We start from the raw sequence: 24,887 nt of genomic DNA, 5'->3' as shown, positions 1-24,887 counted from the left end.
TTAGTTAAAGATGAGAAAACCTTACAAAAGTCATGTTGACAAATAGATTGGCATCCAGGATGTACAACAGCCCTGTGCACACTGCTGTCTTGAATAGGCTAATGGTCCTGGTGACGATGACCAGGATAAGCGGTCGGTCGGATGGATGGATGGATGGATGGATGTGGATAAATACAAAGTATTGTCTGAAAGTGCAGAACATCTGCAAAAAAAAACCCAACAAATTCCCAATTTACACTTATGTTTAACTTAAGTGATTGGTAATATTTATATAGCATATATAGAACGTCTAAATAAAGCTTTTTTGTTGTTTGTACCACTGAAAGGCAAGTTTTTCCTCCCGGTGTCTGAAACGGCAAAAATAGAAGGATGAGAGCCGGTTTCCATGGAGACAGCAGAATGGCCGTAGCTCTCCAGCGATCTGCGAGCTGTCATTGACATAACTTTGTGCATGAACCCGGGAGAAAGCTGAACCCGCAGCGAGGGGTAGCTTCGCCGCCGTCGCCCGCCACTGTCATGGTGACACTGTTCCTGCAAAGGTAAGGCCAGCCCCGTCCCACGCCGCTTCGCAATGTGCATCGGCGAAAATTAGCGGCCTTAGCTGTGCCACAAAGTTACAAAAAATCATGATCACAAATGACATCTAAATAAAACCTCTTAGTATAATGCTAACAACAGAACCTTCGGCGAGGATTTGCTTCTATGAACCTTTATATTATTTATGCTGGAAAGTGGTATGGAGTAGAGGTCTAAACCCTCAAGCTGAATAAGGAGAGAGTTCCAGGCTGAATCCTAGACAAAGTCGGAATTATTTACCCTCTCTTTAAACGTAGAAGGTGGTGAAAATGATGCGACATTAGCGATATAACAGTCGCCCAGAGCCTCTGTTGAGTGTGACGACAGTATAAAGTAGCTTTGGATTTGCAGGACAAGCTGTGGCGGTGATTCAGCAGACAAACACTACGGGGGGGGGGGCAGCTGTGGGAAAACACTCGCAGAGACGCTACTGCTGCTTCTCGTCGAGTTTCTCTTGGACTTTCTGCGGCTTGTCGAACTGTATCAGCCGGAGAATGTCCTTGTTGTCCATCACACCCTGAATGAACTCCCCCTCGGATATTTTATCTGAGAGGGACAAAAAAAAAACCACGAAGAAATAAAAGTGTTTTGACACTCGAGAGAGTTAGCGATCTAGATCTATGCATGCATGTTATAGGGATTATAGAAAATGTACGAAAACTAGAGCTGCCTCCGCATGATTATGTGTACTTGTTTATACACAGTAATGGCTCAGATTCTGTATTGATGAGGAAAATATTACCGTTTTCATTCTTTCCAAAGAACTTCCATACTTTATCAGCTCTCTTTTGTGGCGTATTCTCATCCTCCGGAAGGTACTTCTGATCCTCTAAGGATATCATTTTGAATATCGCCTGCAAAGATCCCAAACAGAAAAATATGCAGCTCTGGAAAAAATTAAGAGACCACAGCACAAGTTTTTGTTTCAAGCATTTCTCAATTTATGGGTGTGTATCTGTGAATAATATACATTGCAAACTGCAGCCTGGCTCTTCCTTGCCTCTCATTGATGAAGGGCTTCTTCCTTCCTTTATAGGACTTCAGTCCTGCTTCTAGCCTGATATGAACTGTCCTAGCAGTGCACTTCACACCACTTAATGTTTCCCATTGTTGAAGGTCACTTAATACCATCCTCCGATTCATGACGCACGGTTGGATGAGTTGACGGTCATCTCTGGCATTAGGACGTCGCTTCCTTCCTCTACCTGGCTGGTTTCTGGTCATTCCCAGTGTCTCCTGCTTCATCTTATTCTTGTGTACTGCTCTCTTAGAGACATTGAGCCTGGAAGCATCCTGCTCACAATGCAGCCTTCAGCCAGCAGAAGTAGGATTCAACCAGGATTTAAAAATGCAGATTTTTGAAATATACAGAGTGGTCTCTTAATTTTTCCCAGAGCTGTGTATAACGCACTAAAACAAATGCAAATGAACAGTAAGACACACTAATACCTTCCTCATGCGAATCTCTAAACAGATTACAGGAAATAATGAGATGTAATCTTCTTTATGTGAAACCCTGGGCTTTGAATACACTGACAGGGCAGGTGAAGTCTTTTATTCTAGTGGAAATGCCATGTTACATAAGGAGAGAGAAGGACTGGTGCGAGGCTCACTGCCAAGGCTTAAATGTTAATTAAACAAAAGCAAGAGAATCGCCTCAAATCCCCTCACAGTGAGCAGCCCAGCTGTGGCAGATTATAGGCGCACTGATATTTCTAACATATTCAAATGTATCATTTAGGCTGAATTCAACACTTAACGTAAAGACGCTTTTCGCTTCTTCTAAACACTCATCTAACAGAACATCATGGAGCTAATTCTGGGAAGCACTGGGCACAAGGCCAGAGAAACAGTCTACAGCAATCCAGCCCTCAGGGACCTACAGACAGTCCACGTTTCTGATCTGTCCCAGGCAGCAAAAATATGGACTGTCTGGCAGGGAACTCGGAGGGAGCAAAAACGTGGACTGGCTGCGGGTCGCCACACACACTCTATGGAGATGGGGACTCGAACCTCTAACCATAAGCCATGAAGACATGCTGTAAGTCACCTAGCTAATCTTTGTTCCTCTGACAATGCCATGTACTGTTCAATCTGTGCCACACTTATTCAACAGATTCAGCATTATGCCCCTGAGCAAGGCCCGTAACGCCCAGCTGGAAAAAAAACACACGTCGTCACTCGTCGATAAAAGTGCCTGTTAAATACATAAAATGAAACTAAATATGTTGGCCGGAATTATTGTTTTTTTGCTTGGTCACATGATGTGACCAGTTTTACTGCCGGAGGCTCTGGTCGGCTACCTTGACGATCTCCTGCACCTCGTTCTTGCTGATGGTGCCGTTGCCGTCGACGTCGTACAGGGCGAATGCCCACTCCAGCTTCTGCAGAGTTTTCCCGGACGAGGTCAGGTGCAGCGCCACCACGTACTCCCGGAAGTCCAGCGTGCCGTCGGCGTTGGTGTCGAAGCTCCGGAAGACGTGCCGCGCGTACTCGCTGGGGTCGGCGTCCGGGAAGAAGCTGGAGTAGATGCTTTCAAACTTCTCCCTTGTGATACGTCCGCTGGGACATTCCTTCTGGAAGGACTGGTACCAGGCATGCAGCTCCTCCTCGCTGTACCTCGTGTTGAGTTTCAGGTCCTCCAGCAGTTCTTTGGACAGGGATCCGCTTTTGGTGTTACCCATTTGTGTGTGAGGTTCGATGTCGTTCGGCTGGGGTTGCGATGGCGGCCGGATCTCGCCTGGCCCGTGAGTCCCGACAATCCTGCAGGCTGTGAAGGAACTCAGGGATCTCGGTCTAAATCCTCGTGAACCTTCTTAAAGATTAAGCCGATCAGTGTGTCACCATTGTTTAGGTCACAGGGCACTGCAGCCGCTCCATAGCTCACTTCGCATTTACATTTTACGCGCTTAGCGAGTACATTTCTTATATTTTGAGAAAGCAGAGTCAGCCAGTCCCTGGAGCAATTGGGGTTCAAGAGTACAATGGGACATCACTGGGATTTGAACCGGCAACCTTCCTTCAACAAACGCAGTGTCCTCACCTGCTCGAGATACACACCATCCTCCCAACATGAATCAAATTACATGCACATTCAATCAGGTTAATCTGTTTGCAGCTACATCGATTTCAATATTTTCCAGTCACATATTTAGCTGAAAGGAAAATATAACGAAATACAAATCCAAAATACTCCATCCTGGCCAAAGTGTTCGCCTACTCTGTACCCTGTGAATCCTGGGATAGGCTCCAGTCCCCCCCAACCCCCCCCCCCCCCACCCCACCCCACCTGGGATCCTGCATCAGTTTGAAGATGAATGGAAGTGCAAAAATCTTTTCATTTATTTTCACCTACTCCTGTATTTATCATCTCTGAAACCTGTCAAAAAATTACCATATCATTACCTATTGAATAGAAAGGAACCGTCAGGTTTTCATGGAGTAGCTTTTAGGGTATTTACGGTAATGAACGCCAGATGTGTCTCTTTGTGGACGGGATGCGTGATGTAGGCTGGAGGGAGGCCAAGGTGAACATATCTGGCCACCTACCACATGGTCACTGGAGTAACTGGTCTGCTATGAACGGAGCGATTCAGTGTGTGGGGGGGGCTTCTACATTGCAGGCCGTCCCATAAGCAAATGTTCGCTGCCACATTTGGAGATGTGAACTAACAACAAACATGTACGTCCAGGTAGGTATGCAAATAAAACTGTATTTTCTGTATCCGTTCTATCTAGCTTGATGTGGAATTACATAGATAGGTGTGAACTTTGCTATAAGTGGTAATTGAAGAAAAAAATTCCCAGAAACCCTCAGTCCATTTGTTGCTGTTTTTGAGATGAGACCACCGATGACATAAAGTCAGGCTTCCTCATCTTCCATCCATCCATCCATCCATCCATTCATACCTTTTCTGCACCTGCTTGTCCTATTCAGGGTTCTGCGAGCCTCTCCCAGAAGCTACGGGCACGAGGCAGAGAATCACCCAGGATGGGGCACCAACCCATGGCAGAGTACAGTCACACACCACTCACCCACACGTACACATCTATGGGAAATCTGGCATCCATCCAACCATCTTCCAGCTGTTTATCTTGGGTTGGCTCACAGAAGCCCTGTAGCTTATCTTGCCTGTTTTATTAACTTCCTGCAGAGCTGAAACAATAAGATTCAGCTCTCTGTGTGCCAGACTAAATTAAAAGTGTCACTGGCAGCTATTTCCATCTATCACGCCTCGAATTTGTGATTCATGCAACATGCGTCGCACGTAAGAAACTTCCACCCAATAACACGGAGCATTTATGCTGCTCTACTCACCGATGCGCTAAGCCAGTGCTTCTCAGGCCAGTGCCCGGCGACCCCCCCAAGACGCTCCCTGTTTTTGCTCTCTCCCAATTCCAATTCCCTGCGATCTGGAAGAGAGCAAAAACTCGTACAGTCTAGGGGTCTCTGATGACTGGCTTGAAAGACATTGCTCTAAGCTCCAGGTTTTTGGGGCAGGGTTCCCAGCATGCATCAGGCTGGCTTCTCCCCCCCCCCCCCCCCCCCCCCTCTCGGCCGCCTAAGATAGCATCGACTATGAGCCGTAACTTCGGCCCGGGTCAGACTTCACTGTCCTAAAGCCTTTTGACACTAATTGAGTTTTCATACGGTTTTGTAAGCGTCACGTAGGCAGACAGTAAGGACTCCTCAGCTCGTGGGCCTCTGATTGACAGGAAGCCGGCGTGTGGCTCTAGCTAGGGTACCTCTCAGGTCTCATGACATCAGCGAGATCGACGCTGCCAGCACTCCAGTCAAGCGCCCTAAGGAGAATATTTGTATTGTTGGTTGTATAAACATAGAGGAATAGCCAAGCAGAAACAGGAACATTATCCGTGTGCCCGGCGATCTAAGAGCCCAGGTAGTGCCCGCCATAGCCGTGCCTGCTCCTGCTTCGGCAGCGCCGGTAATCTCTCGGGGAACCAGCCAGACTTCTGCGAGCTAATGTCAGATTAAGGTCTCAGCCAATGCTCACCTCATTATCCCACACAGTCTATTTCTGCGGCTGGCTCGTCATGGAGCGTTGAATCCGGGCGACTCAGCTTATATCCGTCGGTATAGCAGCACACGGAGTGAAAAGGGTAGTTAGAAAAGTAGGAAGAAAGTTTACGGACATAAAATTAACAGGAAGACACCGTCTGTGTGGTAAACTTCACCATCACACTTGGCTGATCTAAATATAGGCCCAGGCGTGATCTGTACAGAATGCTCTGCCGTATGTATGTGTTATAACCAGCCAGCTGTCTGCAGAACTGATGATTAATATTATTGTTTAAATTACTATAGTAACAAGCTGCATAATCCATCCATACATCCATCTTCCTTCTAAGGTTTCTGTTTTGGAGTTTATCTTAATATCTGAGGACTGAGTTTCAGTATATGGCTCTATACCACGGACTTGGAGGTATTGGATTTGGGGTGAACCAGTGGTCAGCACTGTCACTACACATCAGTGGTGGAAATTTCAGGTCCGGAAGGTAAAAACCCTGACCAAAATGTTATTTCAACCAAACATTTGGCAATAAAGAATCACAGTCACAGATACTCAACTGGTTGGTTGCAACAAAATCTTGGTCTGGGTTTTTGTTTTCGCGACCCAGTAGGATAAGCGGGTTGGAAAATGGATGGATGGATGGATCTGAAATTTCCACCTCTGCTTCATAGTTATAGGGTTAGGAGTTGAAAGTGTGCCTCCTCTCTGCATTGTGGAGATCTCTGTGCTCGCTCTCTGTGCTCTCTCTGTGTTTCATCAGTTTCTGCAGGCTGCTTGAGTTTTCTCCCACAGTCCAAGGACATAAAGTAGGTGAGCGGCATAAAGAAATACAAAAAGCAAGTAAGTCTTATTTTTTAGGAAAACCGTCTGCTATGTTGGGGAAATGGGAGGTCTTAATACCTAAAACAGGTTTAATACTGACTTTCCTATAAACCCAGCATCATCCAAACAAAGTCTGGGTTTTGAGAAGAATACAGTCATCTGTTGCAGTCCTGAGGGGTTTGGAAGCCAGTCCACTTATTGGCACAGTGCTGACACTCTTAGCATGGAGAGCTCATTTTCTGCTCCTTCTCATATGCAGGGTACACTGGCCGACTGAAACTCCGCGTGGCTTTTACAGTCCAGGCTGCAGAAGAGCGATGTCAGCAAATCTGCCAGATTTTAAGCAGACAGCCTGGGAAAAAGAAGAGCGAGATTCACACTGCACACTGCACACTGCACACTGCAGCCGTCACCCGCTTCACTAATGCAAACCGAAGAACAAAAATGCTAACGCAAGATTCCCCAGTCGTCTCATTATATTTTCAGTTCCAGGTTTCCGACATGTAAACGCTGCTCGGACTTTCATCAGTTCCGTGCCACAGTAGTTTTGCAAAGAGATTCTCAAGGTCGTACTGTAACAGAGTATTACATAAGATGATGCTGGCTGGTTGCCTTAGTCAGCCAGTCACTGCCAATGTAATATGTGCAGCACTGTTTTGAACTAACCTGACTGTCTAGGTACTGAGCATATTTACGGTATACACTGCCCACCAAACCAGTGCTGACAGTCAGACTATAGAAATCATTATGTACATAGATGGCATCTAGGCCTCCCAGGCACAGGGTTGCAGGTTCGAATCCTGCTTCCACTTGGTGTATGAGTCCAAATGTTCATCATCTATTATGCATGTTTCCTCACAAAGTCCAATGACACTAAAGTTAATTGGTATTTCTAAATTGCTCATAATATGATTCCGCTCAGTGGGCACATTATTAGACAAATCTGTCGACTACCAGGTACGACAAACATTTGTCTCCAGAACCACTCTCAGGGTAGACGAGTCATGTATTCAGAGAAGCCTTTCTGCATACCGCTGTTCCACTGAGATGTTATTTTTGCACTTCCCATTAGATTTAATGAACTCAGCTGTTCTCTTCTGACCGCTCTCATTAACAAGGTGTTTTTTTGGCAGCAGAATGCAATTGAATGGATGCTTCTTTTGTTCATCAGTGAGATTCTAGAACCACAGTCACATTACACTCAAGATTGCTTAGATCAGCAGTTCCAATGCTGAGTCGAACCTATCGAGTTGCATTATTTGTTGTTTGTGTTGCATGTGTGTGTGTGTATATATATATATATATATATATATATATATACACATTTCTTTAATGAATGCATCATCGCAGAGATCCTACACTCGTTCATTTCTATCATTTTAAGCAACTGCAACCTCAATGACATTTTGGAGAAAAACAGGTTTGTTAAGAGGACATTTCACATAAGCACCTCGTCCTCTTGTGAGAAGAACACCAACCTCACAGTTGTAAGTTGAAACCTAAAGTTCAGGTTAGAATCGTGACCTGGAGGAATATCCTGGTCAGTAAAGTCACCTTACCGTCCTTCAAACGTCACACATCATGCTTAGCAAGATCAATGGTTTCATGAAGTTCCCAGACTGTTCTACTGGTGCTTTTGCCCTTGATCTGGTCAGTGGAAAGATCTAGAATAAAGAAAGGAATTCCTCAGAGCCTACACTGAAAAAAGATTTGGAACCCTTGGAATGCACCCAAATCTCTGACACAAGCAGAAATCCTGCAGCTATTAAACAGTTGTATAGTCAGCATAATCTGCCAACTAAGGCAGCTAAATCATTTTTTCCTGCCATCTTGGAGTGACATGTCACGTATTTTACGTGGTGGTATTAGATTAAAGACACATACTTTCCCCATGACTTACAAAGCTAGATCTTTTCATGCATTTGCTGCCAGCATTTCTGGGCTAGCGCCTCATGTTATCATTTAGCATAGGCTCTTGTCACGTGACCCCACTTAATTAGAATGCCATGCCGACGTAACCATAGATATATATGGACGTAACGACGTAAACGCGCAGCGCTCTGCTCGTGTGACCATTGCACGAATCTGTCCTCCTTCAAGGGAAGCGTTAGTGTTTACTCTGGGTTAAATATTTTGTTGGGGGGCGCTGTTTCATAAAAAGGGGGTTAAGTACTGTGCTAATAGCTTGGTTTACTGTAGGTGGCAGTTTGTCGGAGGTCATTTTATTTAGAGCGGGAGTAAACTTTTGCCCTGGGAGAGAGGAGTAAATTACTCATGGGCCGGGGGTGGCTCAGTCATCCCTGTCCTTCCTCTAGAAGGCATGCTGTGGCTCCTTCATCATGTGGAATGTGTGCACATCACACTTCTGCTACTGGGGGGAGGGGGGGGCTCTCCTGGCACTGCCACGGCAGAATGCGGGGGCTTAAGATGACAGAGACGGCTGCAATAAGCGCGGTCCTGTCCTGTTAACATCATCCGCACAAACGGGCACGACGGCAACAGCTCTAAATCAAATACTCAGTTTTTCAGAGAATACCAGTGAAACCTCGACATTTAAAACAAAACATGCAATAGCTTCTGATTACACAATGACTGCAGCTGCAAAAGCAGGCGGTAGCGATGCTCGGCAATTTTGTGATATTAAATTCTGCCATCTAGTGGACACCTAATATATTGCAGCTACGGTACGTTTGGACTGTACGACCCAGAATGTTCCCTGGGTCCGGTTCGGCTGAACTTTACTGCTGATTGACAGAGATTCTTGTGATGCTGAAGAAGCTTGCCTATAATGACCTGAAAATCAGAATATCAACTACACACAAAATAAAAGTATTGTCAGCTGAAAATGTCTACTAAATTAAACAAATGCGTTTTTTACGGAATAGTAAAATTCCATATCCATGGAATACCACTGTATTCACAAGACACCTATTGGTCAGTCAATTGATCGGCACACGCAGAGAATTAAAAAGTGATGCTCGTGTGAGGAAAGTATTTTTTGTTTTTGTCGATAACCCAAACTCCATTTTCAATAGTTGATGCATGCTAAGAGACCACAGAACATTTCATACACAACCGTACACAACACAACCATAATAAAATCACTCACAACGGATTGTGAAATAAACTCCATTCGGCAATCTTTGTAACTCCTCGTTAGTATAGTGGTGAGTATCCCCGCCTGTCACGCGGGAGACCGGGGTTCGATTCCCCGACGGGGAGAACATGTGTCCTTTTGACTCGGTCTTTAAGCCTCAAAAGGCACCAAGCTAGAACCAGCCCCTGCAGCGGCTCCATGTTACTGGAAACGAGGCTTGTGACTTGTACTCATAGATCATGTTTTGCGGGACGCTCAGCAACGCAACATCTGAAAGTAGACTCGGGTTGTAAATGTGTGGTTTTGATGATGCACGGATGGATGGATGGATGTCTAATAAGAGATATAAACAATGAGGTCCAGTCGCCAACTAATCATGTTAAATACGTCATAAACCCATGGTTGTTGACCATAAACCCACAATAAAAATGAACATGTATAACTAGGAAAGTCAATTTGCAAATTTGAATTTTGGTTCGATATAATGGCATTGTCCTTAACCCACCAGTGCAGGAGGAGGCGATAATGCGCCTCGAATGCTGCCGAACCTGTCTGTGATACAACCGAGGAAGAGCCCATGACTTCGGGGGAGGAGGGGCAGGCGACTCGGAAGAAAAAGCAGCAGAAGCCAATGCAGCCTGTAGCCCATTCAAAGGCCTACTGTCGGACCTCTGCTTACTTTGCAATACGTCTTTAGTACGGGCTGGAAAATGTCCGATTTCGATGAGTTTGAGAAGCAGTTGAGCGAAAATCGGCAAGGTAAGTCTGGCTGAAGATCGGTGCTTGCTCATTGATTTAGTGTAATAAAGTGGCCGGCGTGCCCTAGCGCCGAGGATGGTGCGGAGGGCACTTCTGATGCTTCCTAAAAGAAAAGCGCGGCTGGGAAATCGGTGCTTTTTATGCGAGCGCTCGCCGATTCTGAAACCTGCCCGATCCCGCTTCTCCCAGCTGCCGCACGATCCCCGAAAACTGACCGCTTTCCTAAATCACTGACATTCTTTGCCTGGCATTGTTATAGAGATCGCTAGGCCTGCATCCATCAGTCCCAGGCGTACATAACATGGACATTTAAATGAAACGTTATTGGGGTGCACTTGATGTGAAAGCCTGCAGTTTTATTTATTTATTTAATTATCTACCATTTGACACTTGGATCATAAATTGCGACCTGCATGTTTTCATTCACAGTAACACGCTATGCATGCTTTTCCTGGATGTTTGTTGCAAGCGTTATATTTTCAAGATCACGTTTAAAGTTTGATGCAAATACAAACTACCGCGACCACTTGATTTAAAGTCCGCACTTAATAACAGTGTTGGTTACTTGGTTTTTAAATACTGCGACTGGCTTTTTATATAATTATATGACTTTGTCCCTTTCCGATGCACAATACCTTTTCCCTTGTGTCCAGAATGCTGGCCTATGCCCTGTCATCCGTACAGAATAAAACAGTCATTTTCACCCGATTGCCGTTTCCCCATGATGTATAGATTCCTAAAATCAGCCGCGTTCCCTGGAATCATAACAACCGCTTTTAGATCGTTATTGCAAAGTCTTGTACCTGTATCTACCTTTACAGCGACTAGCAATAACTAACAATGATACATAGTTACATAACAATGAACTTCATTAAAGAAATTCGAGTGCAGAGAATGCAGTATACTGAGTAAACTTAAGCCATACTAACGTAACTTAAATATGCAACATGCGTTACAACGGAGTCGAAAGTAGGATTGATTTATGTACCTATCAAATGGCAATCTTGTCATATCAGCTCCTTATCACGCCAGTAACTAAAATGTCATTCGACCGGACCTGATTCGGCTAGACGAGCGCTAAGTGCCGTCGTGTTTGATAAACTACCAGTTAAAGTCATTCATATCTGCGCTCGGATGCCGGCGATTGCGGGAATTGGTTATTACTGATTTAAGATGCACATTGACAGCTCCGTGTCTGTACTTCTGCAGTGGTGCATTACCGTAGCGCCGTTATAATTGATGCATGAAGCTGAATCCTCCAGTAGCATCTGCGTTTAAATGCTTCACTGAAAACTGCACCTTCAGGGATTTATTTAAGCTCCTATATGAAGGATCTGCTGGAATAGAAAGGTGATATTTTATTGTTAGTGCAATAAAATGCTGTCTCTGAGATTGAAACGATATTAATTACCCATCTATCGTCCAACCACTTATCTTAGTAAGGCTCACCTGGAGCCTGTTCCAGGCAAACTCCACACACAGAGAGCAGAGGCAGAATTCAGGCCTCCGGACTCGGAGATGTGTGGCAACTGTACTCAACACTGAGCCACTGTGCTGCCACGGCATTATTAGTCTGGTTATATGTTTATTTTTTACAGCAGACTTGCATTCAAGGAGATGTCCTTGTGCCCTTGAAATGATTAGCCATTGAGAGATGGGTGTTTTTGTTTCAGGAGGGTGTGATTGCCTATGTGAATTGAATGGAGGTGAATGTAGGTGTTTCATTCTGGTGATTAATCTGGGGAGTTTTTCCCGTACGACATCCTGCTCACCTTGAGTGACTTTTAAGGCATAGCGCAGGGTCAGCCAGCATCCAGCCCCCCAGGGAAGTTGGTGATATGATTACTCTGTGACTCATGGGCTTCAAACCCACAACCATCCGGACACACATTCATAACCCCGCTGAGTTCCACACCTTGGATTTATCGAAGTGGATGGTAGGGGACGGTCATGTCGCTCCATCCACTGTCTCACTGGTACCATGGTGTCGTCCCCCAGAGCGGGAGAAGGAACGACACAAGAAGCGTAGCCGCAGCCGGTCCCTGAGCCGCGGCGAGAAGCGCCGCCGCTGGAGCAAGGACTCCAGGGGGCGGAGTCACGAGAAGCGCAGCAGCAGCCGCGACCGCAAGGCCCGCGACCGACGCAGCAGCTCACGCGAGCACAAGAAGCACAGGTACCCCACTCACGGTCCCGGTGACCGGCAGCGAAGGTGATCTAGCTTGGTTTGAGGCCTCTTAACAAGTTTCTTTTACAATCAATCAATCGACGACTTTCCCGTCGTGGTGGGAAAGGTGACTGTACCCATATTAAAATTTAACTGCCGTTTATAAGTAGCCCCTGCCATAGCAGTGGGACCTCAAAGCCAGCCTGAAAAGCGGGACGCGTTCACACCCTCATGACCTTAAACTGCCTGCGATCCAAAGTTAAATGTAAACATTCTGCCTTGTGTTTGTTTTTGCCGGATTCTCAGTGTTTACGTCGTACTGTGTGGGGAAAACAGCCTTCTGTTTTATGTTTGGGCAGCTACTCTCCTCGGAGAAGCCGTAAGAAAAGGACATACAAGTACTGGGATGTTCCCCCGCCGGGATTCGAGCACATCACCCCCATGCAGTACAAGGCGATGCAAGGTATGACTGCGACGGTCCCATGTGTGCTAGTTCAGTATTTCAAGGTTATGGTATATTGCTCGCAATGAAAGCATTTATTTTGGAGTGCCCTCCTCCCCCCTGCTGGTCAAAGAGAGAATAACACTTGAGATGATTTCACGCAGCGTGAAGGGAGCTCAAACCTAGGGGTTAGAAGCAAATGAAGGCAACGCTCTGGATGTCCTGGCTGTCCCTGGTTGGGGTCTCGAAGCCCTTTTTCCTCCCCACAGCCGCAGGGCAGATCCCCACGATAGCTTTACTGGCCACCTCCACCACCAGTGGCATGGCAGTGACCCCCACCCAGGTGCCGATGGTCGGCAGCCAGATGACCCGGCAGGCCAGGCGACTTTACGTCGGCAACATCCCCTTCGGCCTGACGGAGGTGAGTCCCAGCAAAGTCGCGTGTGGCTCAGTGGGTTTGGACACTGAGCCGGTCACCAGAATGTTGTTGGTTCGAATCCCTTGTCCAGCAGAATGATTTCACCATCAGGCCCCCGAGCACGGCCCTTAAGCCCCATTTTCTGTACGAACTGTCTGATCCCTCTTTTCCGATAAAACGTATGTTGCTTTGGATGAATGTGTCTGCAAAATAAATAAAATAGATAAATTTACTAGACCTCTGTCAGTCATTTTTTTGTCTTGTTTACCTGTTTTGCTTCTTACCTTCAGTGGCTGCATGTCCTTATTTAGTGTATGTTTGCCTGTGTTTTTAGGAGGCCATGGCGGATTTCTTCAATACCCAGATGCGATTGGCTGGTTTGTGTCAAGGTCCCACCAATCCCGTCCTTGCTGTTCAGATAAACCAGGACAAGAACTTTGCCTTCCTAGAAGTAAGAGTCTTTTCTGCCTGATGGCTGCTGTGTCCAGGCGGAGACCGCAGCCGTCCCTGATTAACGACGTTCCTTCTGCCCTAGTTCCGGTCCGTGGACGAGACCACACAGGCGATGGCCTTCGACGGCATCATTTTCCAGGGTCAGTCGTTAAAAATCAGGCGGCCCCACGACTATCGGCCTCTGCCTGGCATCTCGGAGCAGCCCGCCTTTCACGTGCCAGGTCTGTTTTGCTTGTCGCTGTCGTAACGTTAATCTTTGTTTACCTTTGAAGAGCCGATTGGCAAGGCCGTTTTTTTTTTCATGCTCGTTAAGGGCTGACTGTCCTTCGCAAGCTGTGGATGCCTGTCGTCATATAAAGAGGGACACTTTCACTTTTATTGACTTAGCGGGCACTTTTATCCAAAGTGAAGAATGTTTTTTTTTGAGAAAGCAGAGTCAGCCAGTCCCTAGAGCAAACTCACAGGCCAAGTGGTGTAATCAACAGTGATTTGAACCAGTGACCTTCTGATCTTAACGGTGGCATCCTAACCAGCTGAGCCACATACCCCACAGCACAACCACTCACTTCTGTTAACATAATGCTGTTGTGTGGCTCTGTGTTGTTTGCCCATGATCGGAAGGTTGCTGGTTCAAGTACCAGAGTTGGCAGAGTGATTTCACCACTGGGCCCTTGAGCAAAGGCCTTAACCCCCAAATTGTTTTAGGGTTGCTGGCTACAATTTCAGTCAAAAATTCTGGACACACCTACTGAAAATCATTTGTTTTTCCAGCAAGATAATGACCCAAAGCACACCTTAAAGGTTATGCAAGTAGCTCATTACCTTGTGAACATGGAGAGAGATGGCCCCCACAGGTGACCTGGCCCCCCCAATCCCCCGACGTAAACTCTATAGAGCTGGTTTGGGCTGAGTTGGATAGAAAAGTAAGAGCAAGGTAACCAGCTTGTGCGCCGAACTTGTGGAACCTCCTTCAGGACTGTTGGAGAAGCGTTCCAGGTGTCTACATCCAGAAGCTGGCTGAAGGAACGCCAAGAGTCTGAAATGCTGTCATCGAAGCCAAAGGCGGCCATTTCGAAGAGACTAAAATTTTGAGATGCTGAACATATCTCCTGGTCGTTGCAGTATTTCATATGTATAACTTCCATGTCCGAAGGCCTTTTACTATTAGGTGAATAACAGCTCAAATAGAGACAAATGCATTAAGAGCAGGTGTGTCCAGACGTCTGACTGGTGCTGCGTGTGTCAGCATGTCCCATGGAGAGTAAGATGGAATAGACAAAAAACTGCCCTAGTATTTAGGTATTTTTTACTGGAATTACATTTATCTGATGTTATAATAGAATATAAAGACATTATACTGATTTGAAGTCTCGTGTCGTCTGCCCCTGGTGGTTATCCGGCGTGTTGACGGTCTGCTGTGAAATCGGCCGGCTCTGGGTGCCGCGCCGCTGTGTCCGCAGGAGTCGTCTCCACTGTGGTTCCAGACTCTCCTCACAAGCTCTTTGTCGGAGGCCTGCCCAACTATCTCAGTGACGATCAGGTAGGCCGCCCTCCGTCTCTGTCGCCGGGGAGCCGACCCACAATCCTCCTGTGTTACTGTCCCACTGCTGCACGTGGAACTCACGCACTCACACACGCAAGCACGCACGTACGTACGCACGCACGCACACACATACGCACACACGTACGCATGCACGCACAAACGCACGCGCTTGCATAAAAAAAACACTCATCTCTGTGTAACTGATTAGTAGGAAACGCCTGTCAAAGTCACCGCTTAAAATCAGTTTTTGTACAAACAAAATTCGTTACAAGATAGGGTTGGGGGGGTTTGGTGCATTTAAACACAGATTATCGAGTTAAAAGTCAACTTCATGTTTAAAGCTGCTGAAAATAGCTGCACATTTGAAGTTTTTTTTTTTTTAAAAGGATATTCGTGGAATTAAACATTTATTAAACATATAGGTCACGGGTTGACAGTTACATAGCGCTCATTGTTTATCCAGCTGTAAATTATGAAGATATTGAGAATCTGCTAACATTTAAAGGGCACATTTCCCAAAACCTCATGTTAACAACTTGCATAGTTGGAACCGTATGACTTAATGGATCCAACTATGTAAGTTGCTAATGTTGTTGGCAAATAACCTTGTTAGCAACTAAGGCTTTGGGAAACGTGGCCACAGCTGGCCGCTCGCCAAACCAGCTGCGTAGCCAGTCCTCCTGCTGCTTGTTGGTGTTTACCCTGGAATATTCCTATATTGGATTAACAGCAGAGTGTTAGTCGGATGAATCAGCCCACGTCGTTTTGCTGCATGAAAATTTAAAATCCAGTCGGCTGTGCGTCACCTAACTGATGAATACCTCCACATTTCCGTAGACTGTGCTTGAAATGTGGGGGAGAATAACAATCGAGTCCCCAAATGCTTCAGTATTCCCAGACGTCCCGTGTCACACGTCCGCGTGCACACACTGAGAACGACGGCTTAACGTCCCATTAACAGCGATGGGGCGCCGCGGAAGAATCATCCCCTACGTTGCTATGTCGCTCCAAAGGCAGAAAATACTTCGGACCTCTTTCCCGGTGAACAGTTATCAGTTTCACTGGAGTTTTCACGTCGTGCCCCATGGCCTATTCTGCTATGACGTCAGCGAAGGATAGTATTACCATAATAACCTGCACAGATGAGGTCGTCTTACTCTGAAAGTGTTGAAAGGGTCACATTTAGATTGCTATTTCTCATTAGCATCTTTTATGATTTTTCTATATCGCCACCCCACTGAAAACGGCCCATTATAGACGTAATCCATGCAGGCATTTAATATTTTATCTGTTTATTTTGCAAAAGTTAATCGCAAAATGTTCTGCATCCACCCCTGCATTGTAATATTTTGAGCGCTGGTGCCCACTCACTTTAGCCTAAACTGTGAAAAATGGCAAGACAGCCCCACAGCTTAGTGACTGATGTTTCAGTGAAAGGTAAGTGAAGTTCAGTCAGCCTGTTTGTTTTTTGTTTTTTTTCCCTTCTTTTCGGATTGTCATCGTAATCTTTCTTATCCAGTATGAGTCACATGTAATCCAAGTCAAGAGGAAGGCTGTACCAAAGCAGCACTGGGGAGGGACTTTGAATCCAGCAGTACTGTTAATGTAATTCACGTCGAAACCAGTAAATGTGCCATAGACAGGTGAAATGGAAACAGCTGCTTGTATCCTGGTGTTTACATTTTTTTTTGCAGTCCCTGCTACAGCTTTGATACTTACAGCTCTTTCGTTTTTGTTCCCCACTTTGTCCCCAGCTAGGGGCCTGTAAGATCGTTAAGTCTTCGCTCATAATTTGTTCAGTAGTACTGATCTACTGCTGCCATGCCAACATGTAACACAAGGCAAGTAAGACATTCCGTCCCTCGCACGGATATCCTCCCTGTCGACGGCCTGCCCCTGTGGGGGGCTCTGTCCTGGAGTGCTCTTAGGCACATGGGGGTCTTTTTTTTGGGGGGTGAAGGTCTTGGTTTTGGGGGTGAAGGCTGGGGAGAGACTTATGCTGATCAGAGGGTATAAATTTGATTGTTTTTCTTGCCCCTAAGAGAAGGTAGGAAGTAGCTCCCTCTTGTGGCTGCCAGTGTCCCGAGTGACTCCTTTTCCGGAGTCACTGGTTAATGCTTCGTAACAGTAGATTCCAGTAGAGTAAGTGAGGAATGGAGTTAGCCATGCTAATGCTATTTTGTCCTGTTTGGCCGAGCCCCCTTTAGCAGGACATTGTGGTGGGTCTTAGCGTTACCTGTGAGTTTATGTCCTGTAGGTTTTGTCCCTCTAATTAACTGCACCAAAGTGGTTCTTGGTTTTAAGCACAGGAAGTCAGTGATTCGGCTGGGTTTGTGTTCTGCCGAGTCGCCCCCCCCCCCCCCACATTGTATACATGGAACACATAATTAACATATAATTAGCTTTTTTTATTTACAGTTTTTTTTTTTTACCATCTACCTTAATTATCGTGGCCGTAAAAATCAGATGCAACTTTAAGTCCATATTTCAGATTTCGCAGTTAGTTATCAGAGAACTTGATTACGATTTCAGTTGTGTTGTATATGCTGTAGGACGGGGTGGGGGGGGGATCTGTGTTATTCATTCATTGATAAGAATCAAAGTAGTTACTTTTGTAGACTCCCAGTAAATAAACATCATGGAAAAAGGGTCTTGGACAGCGCAGAGGGCTTTCAGCTCTAGTGTTACACCGTAATATCAAGCCACTTGTCATAAAGCCATTTTCCTGATGTCTTCACTGTATTCTCATGTCGTTTTGCAAAGTTTAACATGCCGTTTCTCCCACAGTTGAGATTAGCATTGCTAGCGAGGCGCCGTGCCCTGGGCCGCCAGGCTAACCGCCCTCGGCGTCTCCTCCTCTTGCCCAGGTGAAGGAACTCTTGACGTCGTTCGGACCTCTTAAGGCCTTCAACCTCGTGAAGGACAGTGCGACGTCACTGTCTAAAGGTTACGCTTTCTGTGAATATGTGGACATCAGTGCCACTGACCAGGTGCGTGCGGCACGTGAGGTGGGGCAGCAGATGGAAGGTGCGGTGTGGCTCGAGGCTTCTGCACGGAATCGCTTACGCTTGTGGGGGGGTGTGGGGTGTGTCCCGCAGGCTGTGGCTGGACTCAATGGCATGCAGCTCGGAGACAAGAAGCTCATCGTTCAGCGGGCAAGCGTGGGAGCTAAGAATGCCAACGCCGTGAGTGTCTGCCCTCGGCCTTCTTCTTTGTGATGTCATAAACCCAACTTGGTCCACATCCATAACTGCTTATTCAGAACTCCTATTTCTTGAGTTCATTTGGCTCCATGTAGATCTCTCGCTGTTGCTTGAAATGACTGGATGATCAGGGGGTATCTGACACTCTTGTCGCCCCCGGGGCAGACGGCCATCATCGAGACGCCGGTGACGCTGCAGGTTCCGGGGCTGCAGCGGCTGCAGAGCTCCGGCATGCCCACCGAGGTGCTGTGCCTCCTCAACATGGTCATGCCTGAGGAGCTGGTGGACGACGAGGATTACGAGGAGATCCTGGAGGACATCCGGGAGGAGTGTTGCAAGTACGGCAACGTGCGCTCCATCGAGATTCCACGGCCCGTCGATGGCGTGGAGGTGCCTGGCTGCGGCAAGGTGGGACCCATACTCTCCTACACCAACGGCAAAGAGAAGACCTCTGTACGCACTAAACAAAGGCCCATGGGAGTTTTTCTTACACAAAAAATGTTCTGAGGGCAGAATGAAAAATGATTGGTTCTCTCTTTGAACCAGTCAGATTGTAGTGGAGGTGGGACCAAGTCATCTGATTGTTTAGTTGCTTGGACCCACCTCCTCTACAATCTGATTGGTTCAGAGAGATAACCAATCATTTTTCATTCTGCCCTCAACATATTGTGTAAGAAAACTCCCATGAGCTAAACACAACATGTCTGAGAGTCAGTCATGTAACCGACACATTGAGTAACTAGCATGATTATAAAATATCAGTATAGGAATTAGAAATTCATGCTAAAAAGCAAATACTTTTCTATTAAAAGTTTACACTTAGACTTTACACTCTCACCTACCCCATCTTGTGCTCCGTGAGAGAGCAGCACGCACGTGGACGAGAGCAAGCTTTGGCAGCGAATGGCGTAGAGCTGAGGGTTCTGCTGCGGCCGGGCTCAAGCCAGCGGCCTTCCAGTCACTGGCGTACAGCAGGCTTAGCCCTGACCCACACGCTGCCCCCTAAAACTAACAATAACAAAGAAAATACTGTGGCACATATGTCACTTCCTGCGCATGCACATATGTCACTTCCTGTGCCTGCCTACGCTTTAGTAGTCTTTCTGCATATTCTGCCATGGTTTACCTTACAATCTCTTGTACTGTATTGTATCTTGTAGCGTGTTAAAATAACGATAAATGCAATGATCATCAGTGTGATCCAGGACTGCCTCGGTCCCAGCATTGCCGGATATGATTTACTGTATTCTGTGCTATGCGTTTGTCATTCACGAGCTTGTTTGATTTTTTTGAGAATTACATAACCAGCACGTAGCTACTAATGGGCCTTCAGAAGCCCATGTCACCACTGAAAAACACACCTTCTCTTGCAGATCTTCGTGGAGTACACATCTGCGGCCGAATGCCAGCAGGCCATGCAGGCTCTGACGGGACGCAAGTTCGCCAACCGTGTGGTGGTCACCAAATACTACGACCCCGACATGTACCACAGGCACGAGTTCTGATCAGGGGCGGGGGCAGGGGCGGGACAGGAACGGTGGTTGGCAGCGGGTATGGTAGTGCCCCCTTTAGCATAACATTTGACCCTGGACCCCCTTCCTCTTGACTTTTGAGCGCTTTGACATTGTGAAGTACATAGTTCTCCTGTACGATATTTTGCTTAATCTAACGTACAGCACAGCTTCTTCCCATCTACTAACTGGTCAGTCCCCCCCCCCACCCCCAATTAAACACTTTATTTCAGGGTTTCCAGAATGTTCTCATTAATTGAGATGGCCCTTGGGATGTGCTGTTTTTATTTATGTGTTTTTTTCCATGTGAGTCGTTTATCAGATAACCAACATTAAAATAACATTAAATTAATAAGTAAAACCTTTTAGGTGGGGTTCAGTATTGTTAAATTGCTTGCATTTAGTTGTGCAACACAATAATGAAAATGTTTTTTTGCCTACAATGAGTAATCCAGTGGTAGTTTTTCCCTTCCCCAAATTTTTAAGCATTAAATCCTAATCGGTAAATTTCATTTTTAGAAGATTTTTCATAGTACCCAACGCGTTTGAATCGTAGCAGTTAACATGCTACAAGATCGCCACTGATTCAGATGAACAATGATCAACATGTTCAGGGGTTGTCAGGATTGTGTTTGGGAGAAAAGATCCCTTTGATCATTCTGGATCCAGCAGCCCAGAGCATGTACGACCGAGTGGAATCCGCGAAGAACGTGTCTAGTTGCTTTGTTGTAGTTTGTGATAGTTAATTCCCTTTAAGTAGCACTGCACATACACGTACGTTTCTCCCCAAGGCAAGTAAATAGAATATTCCGGTTGCTCGTTAACGCTGATGTATTTGTGAAGCTAACCTGCAGGTTTTTTAGATCTTTTTTGGGCGAAAACGGATGGCTGCTTGTCACGTACTTCGCCGGAAGCTGTGAATGATGAATCATCGCGCCGACATTAGTGAACTGGGAATTTTTTTTTTGGGTGCCGGGAAAACGAAATAATTACAGCTTCGTCAGAGTAATAACTGTCGTTAAAAATGAGACTGGAGTTGGACATTTAGGACTTTGCGTGTGTGTGTGCGTGTGTCTATGTGTGTGTGTGTGTGTATGGTTGTACACCCTCCTACTGTTACGGTTTTTTGCTGTTTATCACATGTGCTTTGCAATAAACTAGCGTTCGAGTTAAAGGAACTGCTACGATTGTGTGTGAGTAACAATGCTGGGTTGCTGTTTGGGCGGGTTTGGTTTGTATCTGAAATACACCCACAGCATGACTTAACTGATCAGGAGGGCTGGCTGTGCGTGTTGTTGCGGGAGGGGTCGTCGCGGTAAAAATGTCGATGTTATGCTCTGTAATGTCAGCAGGGGGCGTCATGATGAATCCTTGGCTGGTTTGGCATCTGTTGTCGAGCCTGAACGCTGCATGGGAGGCAGTAATTACTGTTTTTAATCGCCTGATGTTTTATAAACGTGGATCTGAATGTGAGAACGGGTCGAGACATGTCTTTTTTTAAAAAAAAAAAACCCTGAGCTTCGACTGCCAAGCTTTGAATAAAACCCTGCTTCTCCAGCCTCTCCGTGTGTCTGTGGGTCGGGAGAGCTGACACCCCGGTGCGATTACGTCACCCGTAATCAACGTTAGGCTAACTTCCTGAACACGGGAGCAGTTTTATGTACAATTGGCTTGTTCACCTGTCAATCATCATAATATCAATTGTTTGATTGGACTGCTGAGGCTGACTCGGTGAGCCGGTGTGTTTGGCACTGCGCCTTGGCTGGGGAAGTAATTCGCCGGGATCAACCGTTTGGATCCGATGGCGTGGTGTGAAACGGCTACTGTGGGCGCTGGGTTTGCCGCATTACCAGGAGGCAACTGACGAAGAGAACGGTAAACTGCAAAAATAAACTGATGCAAGCTCAAATGCCAGAACATTCTGGTAGTCATCGAGTGAAAGAGCAGAATTTAGGATCTAAAATAATAGTCCGGACTGGGTTTATTAGGGAATGCCTGTACAGTTAATATTCCACCACCCCCACCCCCAAAAATGTTTTGACTAAAAATAAAGCTTCCCAAAAATAAAATCAATTGAAAATGTTTACACTTGTGTGTCAAGTGATTTGGCTTTTACAGCTGCTGACATGACAGAGTAACACTCCCTGAAATGTGTTCAGGAGCATTTTCCCGTCAGATTACTCCGCTTCTGTCTGCTTTGTAAACAGATCCTTTTCTTTCCCTTCGGTGGGATTTGCACACAGCGTTTATCTCCGACATCTGCTTGCCTGTCTGTCCCCAGTCTATGTATAAAAATGTTTTTATATATATATATATATATAAAGCTTGATTCTTAAATGAACAGCCTCTGCAGGTACTTTCATGTACACGGGAGATTAGTGGAGATTAAACCACAATTTTTTTGGACAATGGTTTTAGTATGTAGCCTAAGTAGCGAGATAAAGAGTGGATCTCAGAAGTACTCAAATTTAAAAACGGCGTCCATAACATACCATTCAATAACATAAAACATTTCTTAATAGAATACTTTTCAGTAAAACACGTTATACCTTCTTCCATTCTTTCTTTTTTATACGTTGAAGTACTCCTGGCACTTCAGTTCGTCGAAACCATTGTGTGACTCGAATAGAAAACAACACTACAACATGAAATAGAGGGGCTGATGTTAAATGGGTGCTAGGGTCTATATCCCCCTGCTACGAATGGGACACTTAACATGCTGTTGCTGGGTGGCGATGGTGAGGTCAGAGAGGGGGCTGAAGCAGCCAGAGAACGAGACCTCTCACGCCCAAACACTGTATTTGTTCATAGCTGAATGACTACGCCTAGATGCCTGTAATATGTCGCGACATAATAATTATAAGCACCGCGGGGTTTAATATGACATTCCTGGTGCCAGTTACGCAAGGAAATTTTACACTGTTCTTCAGACTGCACAAGTGCTTGGTTCATTTTTGTTACGTACCTTCCTGATTAATACTTTAGGTTCAAAATCATCCAAATTTAACCCTCAATGGGTCCTTGTCAGAAAGTTACGTTCCAGGTCCTTGGGGTTCAAGTTGCACCCCTATCCATTGGCATATATAATTCAATGGTACCAAGCTCAAATTCAATTAACTAAAGTTAAGATACATTTATTAGTTAACTGCATGATGCTTGCACAGCTTACGCAGTGAGATAGTGCAGTTAAAGGGGTTGCGGCAGTGGGGGGGGGGCAGCAGAGGGGACTGGTCATATAATGCACATTCCGACTGTATCCTCTTGCAGAATGTGTCGAAGAGCTTCAGCTGTGGAATACCTAGCCATGGTGTTATATCTTTTCTAACAGTTGAAATGTAAACAAAACAAAATGGCTGACTTTTTTTAATATCCGAAAATGTTCTAGAATATAATAACATAAAAAATTATAGTAGCAATTATCACTAATTAACTGAATTTGTCGATCATATCAATGTCATAAATTAACCCTAAAAAGGGTTATGTAATAGCAACTGGACTTTGTTTTTCATAGAAGACGTTTTGCACTCCATCCAGAGTGCTTTCTCAATTCTGACTGACTGGCATAGCAGGTTGATGAACCCTGTGGAATCCTCAAGTTGTTAGCACTAGATGGTCACCTGTGGGTTTTTGTCGTTCCTCCTGGCTTTCATGTGTTTCACTGATACCACATGAGGCCGAGCGTGAACGACTTTGGAAGCGTCTTGGCAAAGTTGAAAGAACTGCATTGTAGGTGGACCGGGAGGACAACTGCTTCAAATGAACGACCGTCGTTGAACAGAGGAGGTGGCCTAAGACGTCTGTAACCTACCTACAATGCAGTTCTTTCAATTTTGCCCAGACGCTTCCGCAGTCGTTCACGCTCAGCCTCAGGTGGTATCAGTGAAACACATGAAAGCCAAGGGGAACAACAACAACCCACAGGTGACCATCTAGTGCTAACAACTTGAGGATTCTACAGGGTTCATCAACCTGCTATGCCAACCAGTCAGTCAGAATTGAGAAAGCACTCTGGATGGAGTGCAACACTTCTTCTATGAAAAACAAAGTCCAGTTGCTATTGCATAACCCTTTTTTAGGATAACCATGACCTGGATAACTGAGAATCTCCACAGACATCTGTCATAAATTAAGTTTTTTTGGGGGTGCATTTTGCACCCCCGAAGAAAGTATGCCAGCGATAATTGACGTCAACACTTTTTCTATCATTTTCTGCATGACCGTATGTAAAACTGGTGCACTTACAATGTCCTAGAGGATAACTGCTGTAATTTTAATAACAACATGGTAGTAGCCATAGAAATGGGCAGGGGGTGCAGAACGCACCCCAAGGAACCATTGAGGGTTAAGCTAAATTTCCAAAATAATGCAACTGGACAGTTCCTCCAAAACTGGAATTAATAGACAAATAAAGAGTAGCCTATACAGTCGATAAGAATCAAACACTACACATAGTAACAAGAACAACAATACAATAATAATGATAATAATAGTAGTAAAGTTATTGCAAAAGGTTTATTGCATTTTAGTGGAACTTCATTGAAAATTAAAATAGAAAACAACGCATTTTGGACAACGGAGCATGAAATTATTTACATCAATTATAATTTATTTTTTCACATATATGCTTTCGTAATTAAAACATAACTTTTTTTTTTTTTAATAAAAACGTTTTTTTTTTTCTTGTATTGTCTAGCCTTTGCATGCTCGTCGGCGTTCTGTAGAGAGCGTCACCCATGATGCCTTGCTGAGTGGCCATCGGGAGATGATATATATTCTTGTAACCAAAGACTCTTTTGAACAAGACCTATGACTTGTTCTGTGTTATACTGGCGACGTGAGCTACATGGACGTCTTGTGAAAAGCAGA

At 45.5% G+C, this 24,887-nt stretch overlaps 2 protein-coding genes and 1 non-coding gene across 3 annotated transcripts; 2 read left to right on the top strand and 1 right to left on the bottom strand.

The window, feature by feature from the left end:
* Positions 1 to 224: 224 nt before the first annotated feature.
* Positions 225 to 8,414, bottom strand: LOC111855895 (recoverin-like). The gene is made up of 8 exons (XM_072705073.1): positions 8,332 to 8,414; positions 7,991 to 8,095; positions 5,592 to 6,783; positions 5,323 to 5,379; positions 4,895 to 4,989; positions 2,880 to 3,346; positions 1,319 to 1,430; positions 225 to 1,122 (listed from the first exon to the last, which is right to left on the bottom strand). The coding sequence occupies exons 6-8, from the start codon at positions 3,258 to 3,260 to the stop codon at positions 1,004 to 1,006; spliced, it is 612 nt and encodes a 203-aa protein (XP_072561174.1). The 5' UTR covers positions 3,261 to 3,346; positions 4,895 to 4,989; positions 5,323 to 5,379; positions 5,592 to 6,783; positions 7,991 to 8,095; positions 8,332 to 8,414; the 3' UTR covers positions 225 to 1,003.
* Positions 8,415 to 9,581: 1,167 nt separating this feature from the next.
* Positions 9,582 to 9,653, top strand: trnad-guc (transfer RNA aspartic acid (anticodon GUC)). The gene has a single exon. It is a non-coding gene; the product is annotated as a tRNA-Asp (tRNA).
* Positions 9,654 to 10,095: 442 nt separating this feature from the next.
* On the top strand, positions 10,096 to 22,105 carry LOC111855993 (splicing factor U2AF 65 kDa subunit-like). Its single transcript, XM_023835565.2, has 11 exons — positions 10,096 to 10,287; positions 12,286 to 12,460; positions 12,811 to 12,914; positions 13,163 to 13,314; positions 13,646 to 13,762; positions 13,847 to 13,985; positions 15,225 to 15,304; positions 18,175 to 18,297; positions 18,406 to 18,492; positions 18,676 to 18,918; positions 19,884 to 22,105. Exons 1-11 carry the CDS (start codon positions 10,239 to 10,241, stop codon positions 20,013 to 20,015), a joined length of 1,401 nt encoding a protein of 466 aa, XP_023691333.1. The 5' UTR covers positions 10,096 to 10,238; the 3' UTR covers positions 20,016 to 22,105.
* Positions 22,106 to 24,887: the final 2,782 nt, after the last annotated feature.

Source organism: Paramormyrops kingsleyae, chromosome 22 (assembly GCF_048594095.1).
Source record: "Paramormyrops kingsleyae isolate MSU_618 chromosome 22, PKINGS_0.4, whole genome shotgun sequence".
NCBI lineage: Eukaryota > Metazoa > Chordata > Actinopteri > Osteoglossiformes > Mormyridae > Paramormyrops > Paramormyrops kingsleyae.
Note: the sequence above shows the minus strand (reverse complement) of the source record. Positions and strands in the feature narration are given on the sequence as shown.

Bases quoted from the DNA above. Each gene is read 5' to 3' on its own strand.
- LOC111855895 (XM_072705073.1), bottom strand. From the start codon at position 3,260: ATGGGTAACACCAAAAGCGGATCCCTGTCCAAAGAACTGCTGGAGGAC. The intron at 1,431-2,879 runs GTAGCCGACCAG...GGATCTTTGCAG, and splicing joins AGGTGCAGGAGATCGTCAAG to GCGATATTCAAAATGATATC. The intron at 1,123-1,318 runs GTAATATTTTCC...TGTCCCTCTCAG, and splicing joins CTTTGGAAAGAATGAAAACG to ATAAAATATCCGAGGGGGAG.
- LOC111855993 (XM_023835565.2), top strand. From the start codon at position 10,239: ATGTCCGATTTCGATGAGTTTGAGAAGCAGTTGAGCGAAAATCGGCAA. The intron at 12,915-13,162 runs GTATGACTGCGA...TCCTCCCCACAG, and splicing joins GCAGTACAAGGCGATGCAAG to CCGCAGGGCAGATCCCCACG. The intron at 18,493-18,675 runs GTGAGTGTCTGC...CCCCCGGGGCAG, and splicing joins GAGCTAAGAATGCCAACGCC to ACGGCCATCATCGAGACGCC.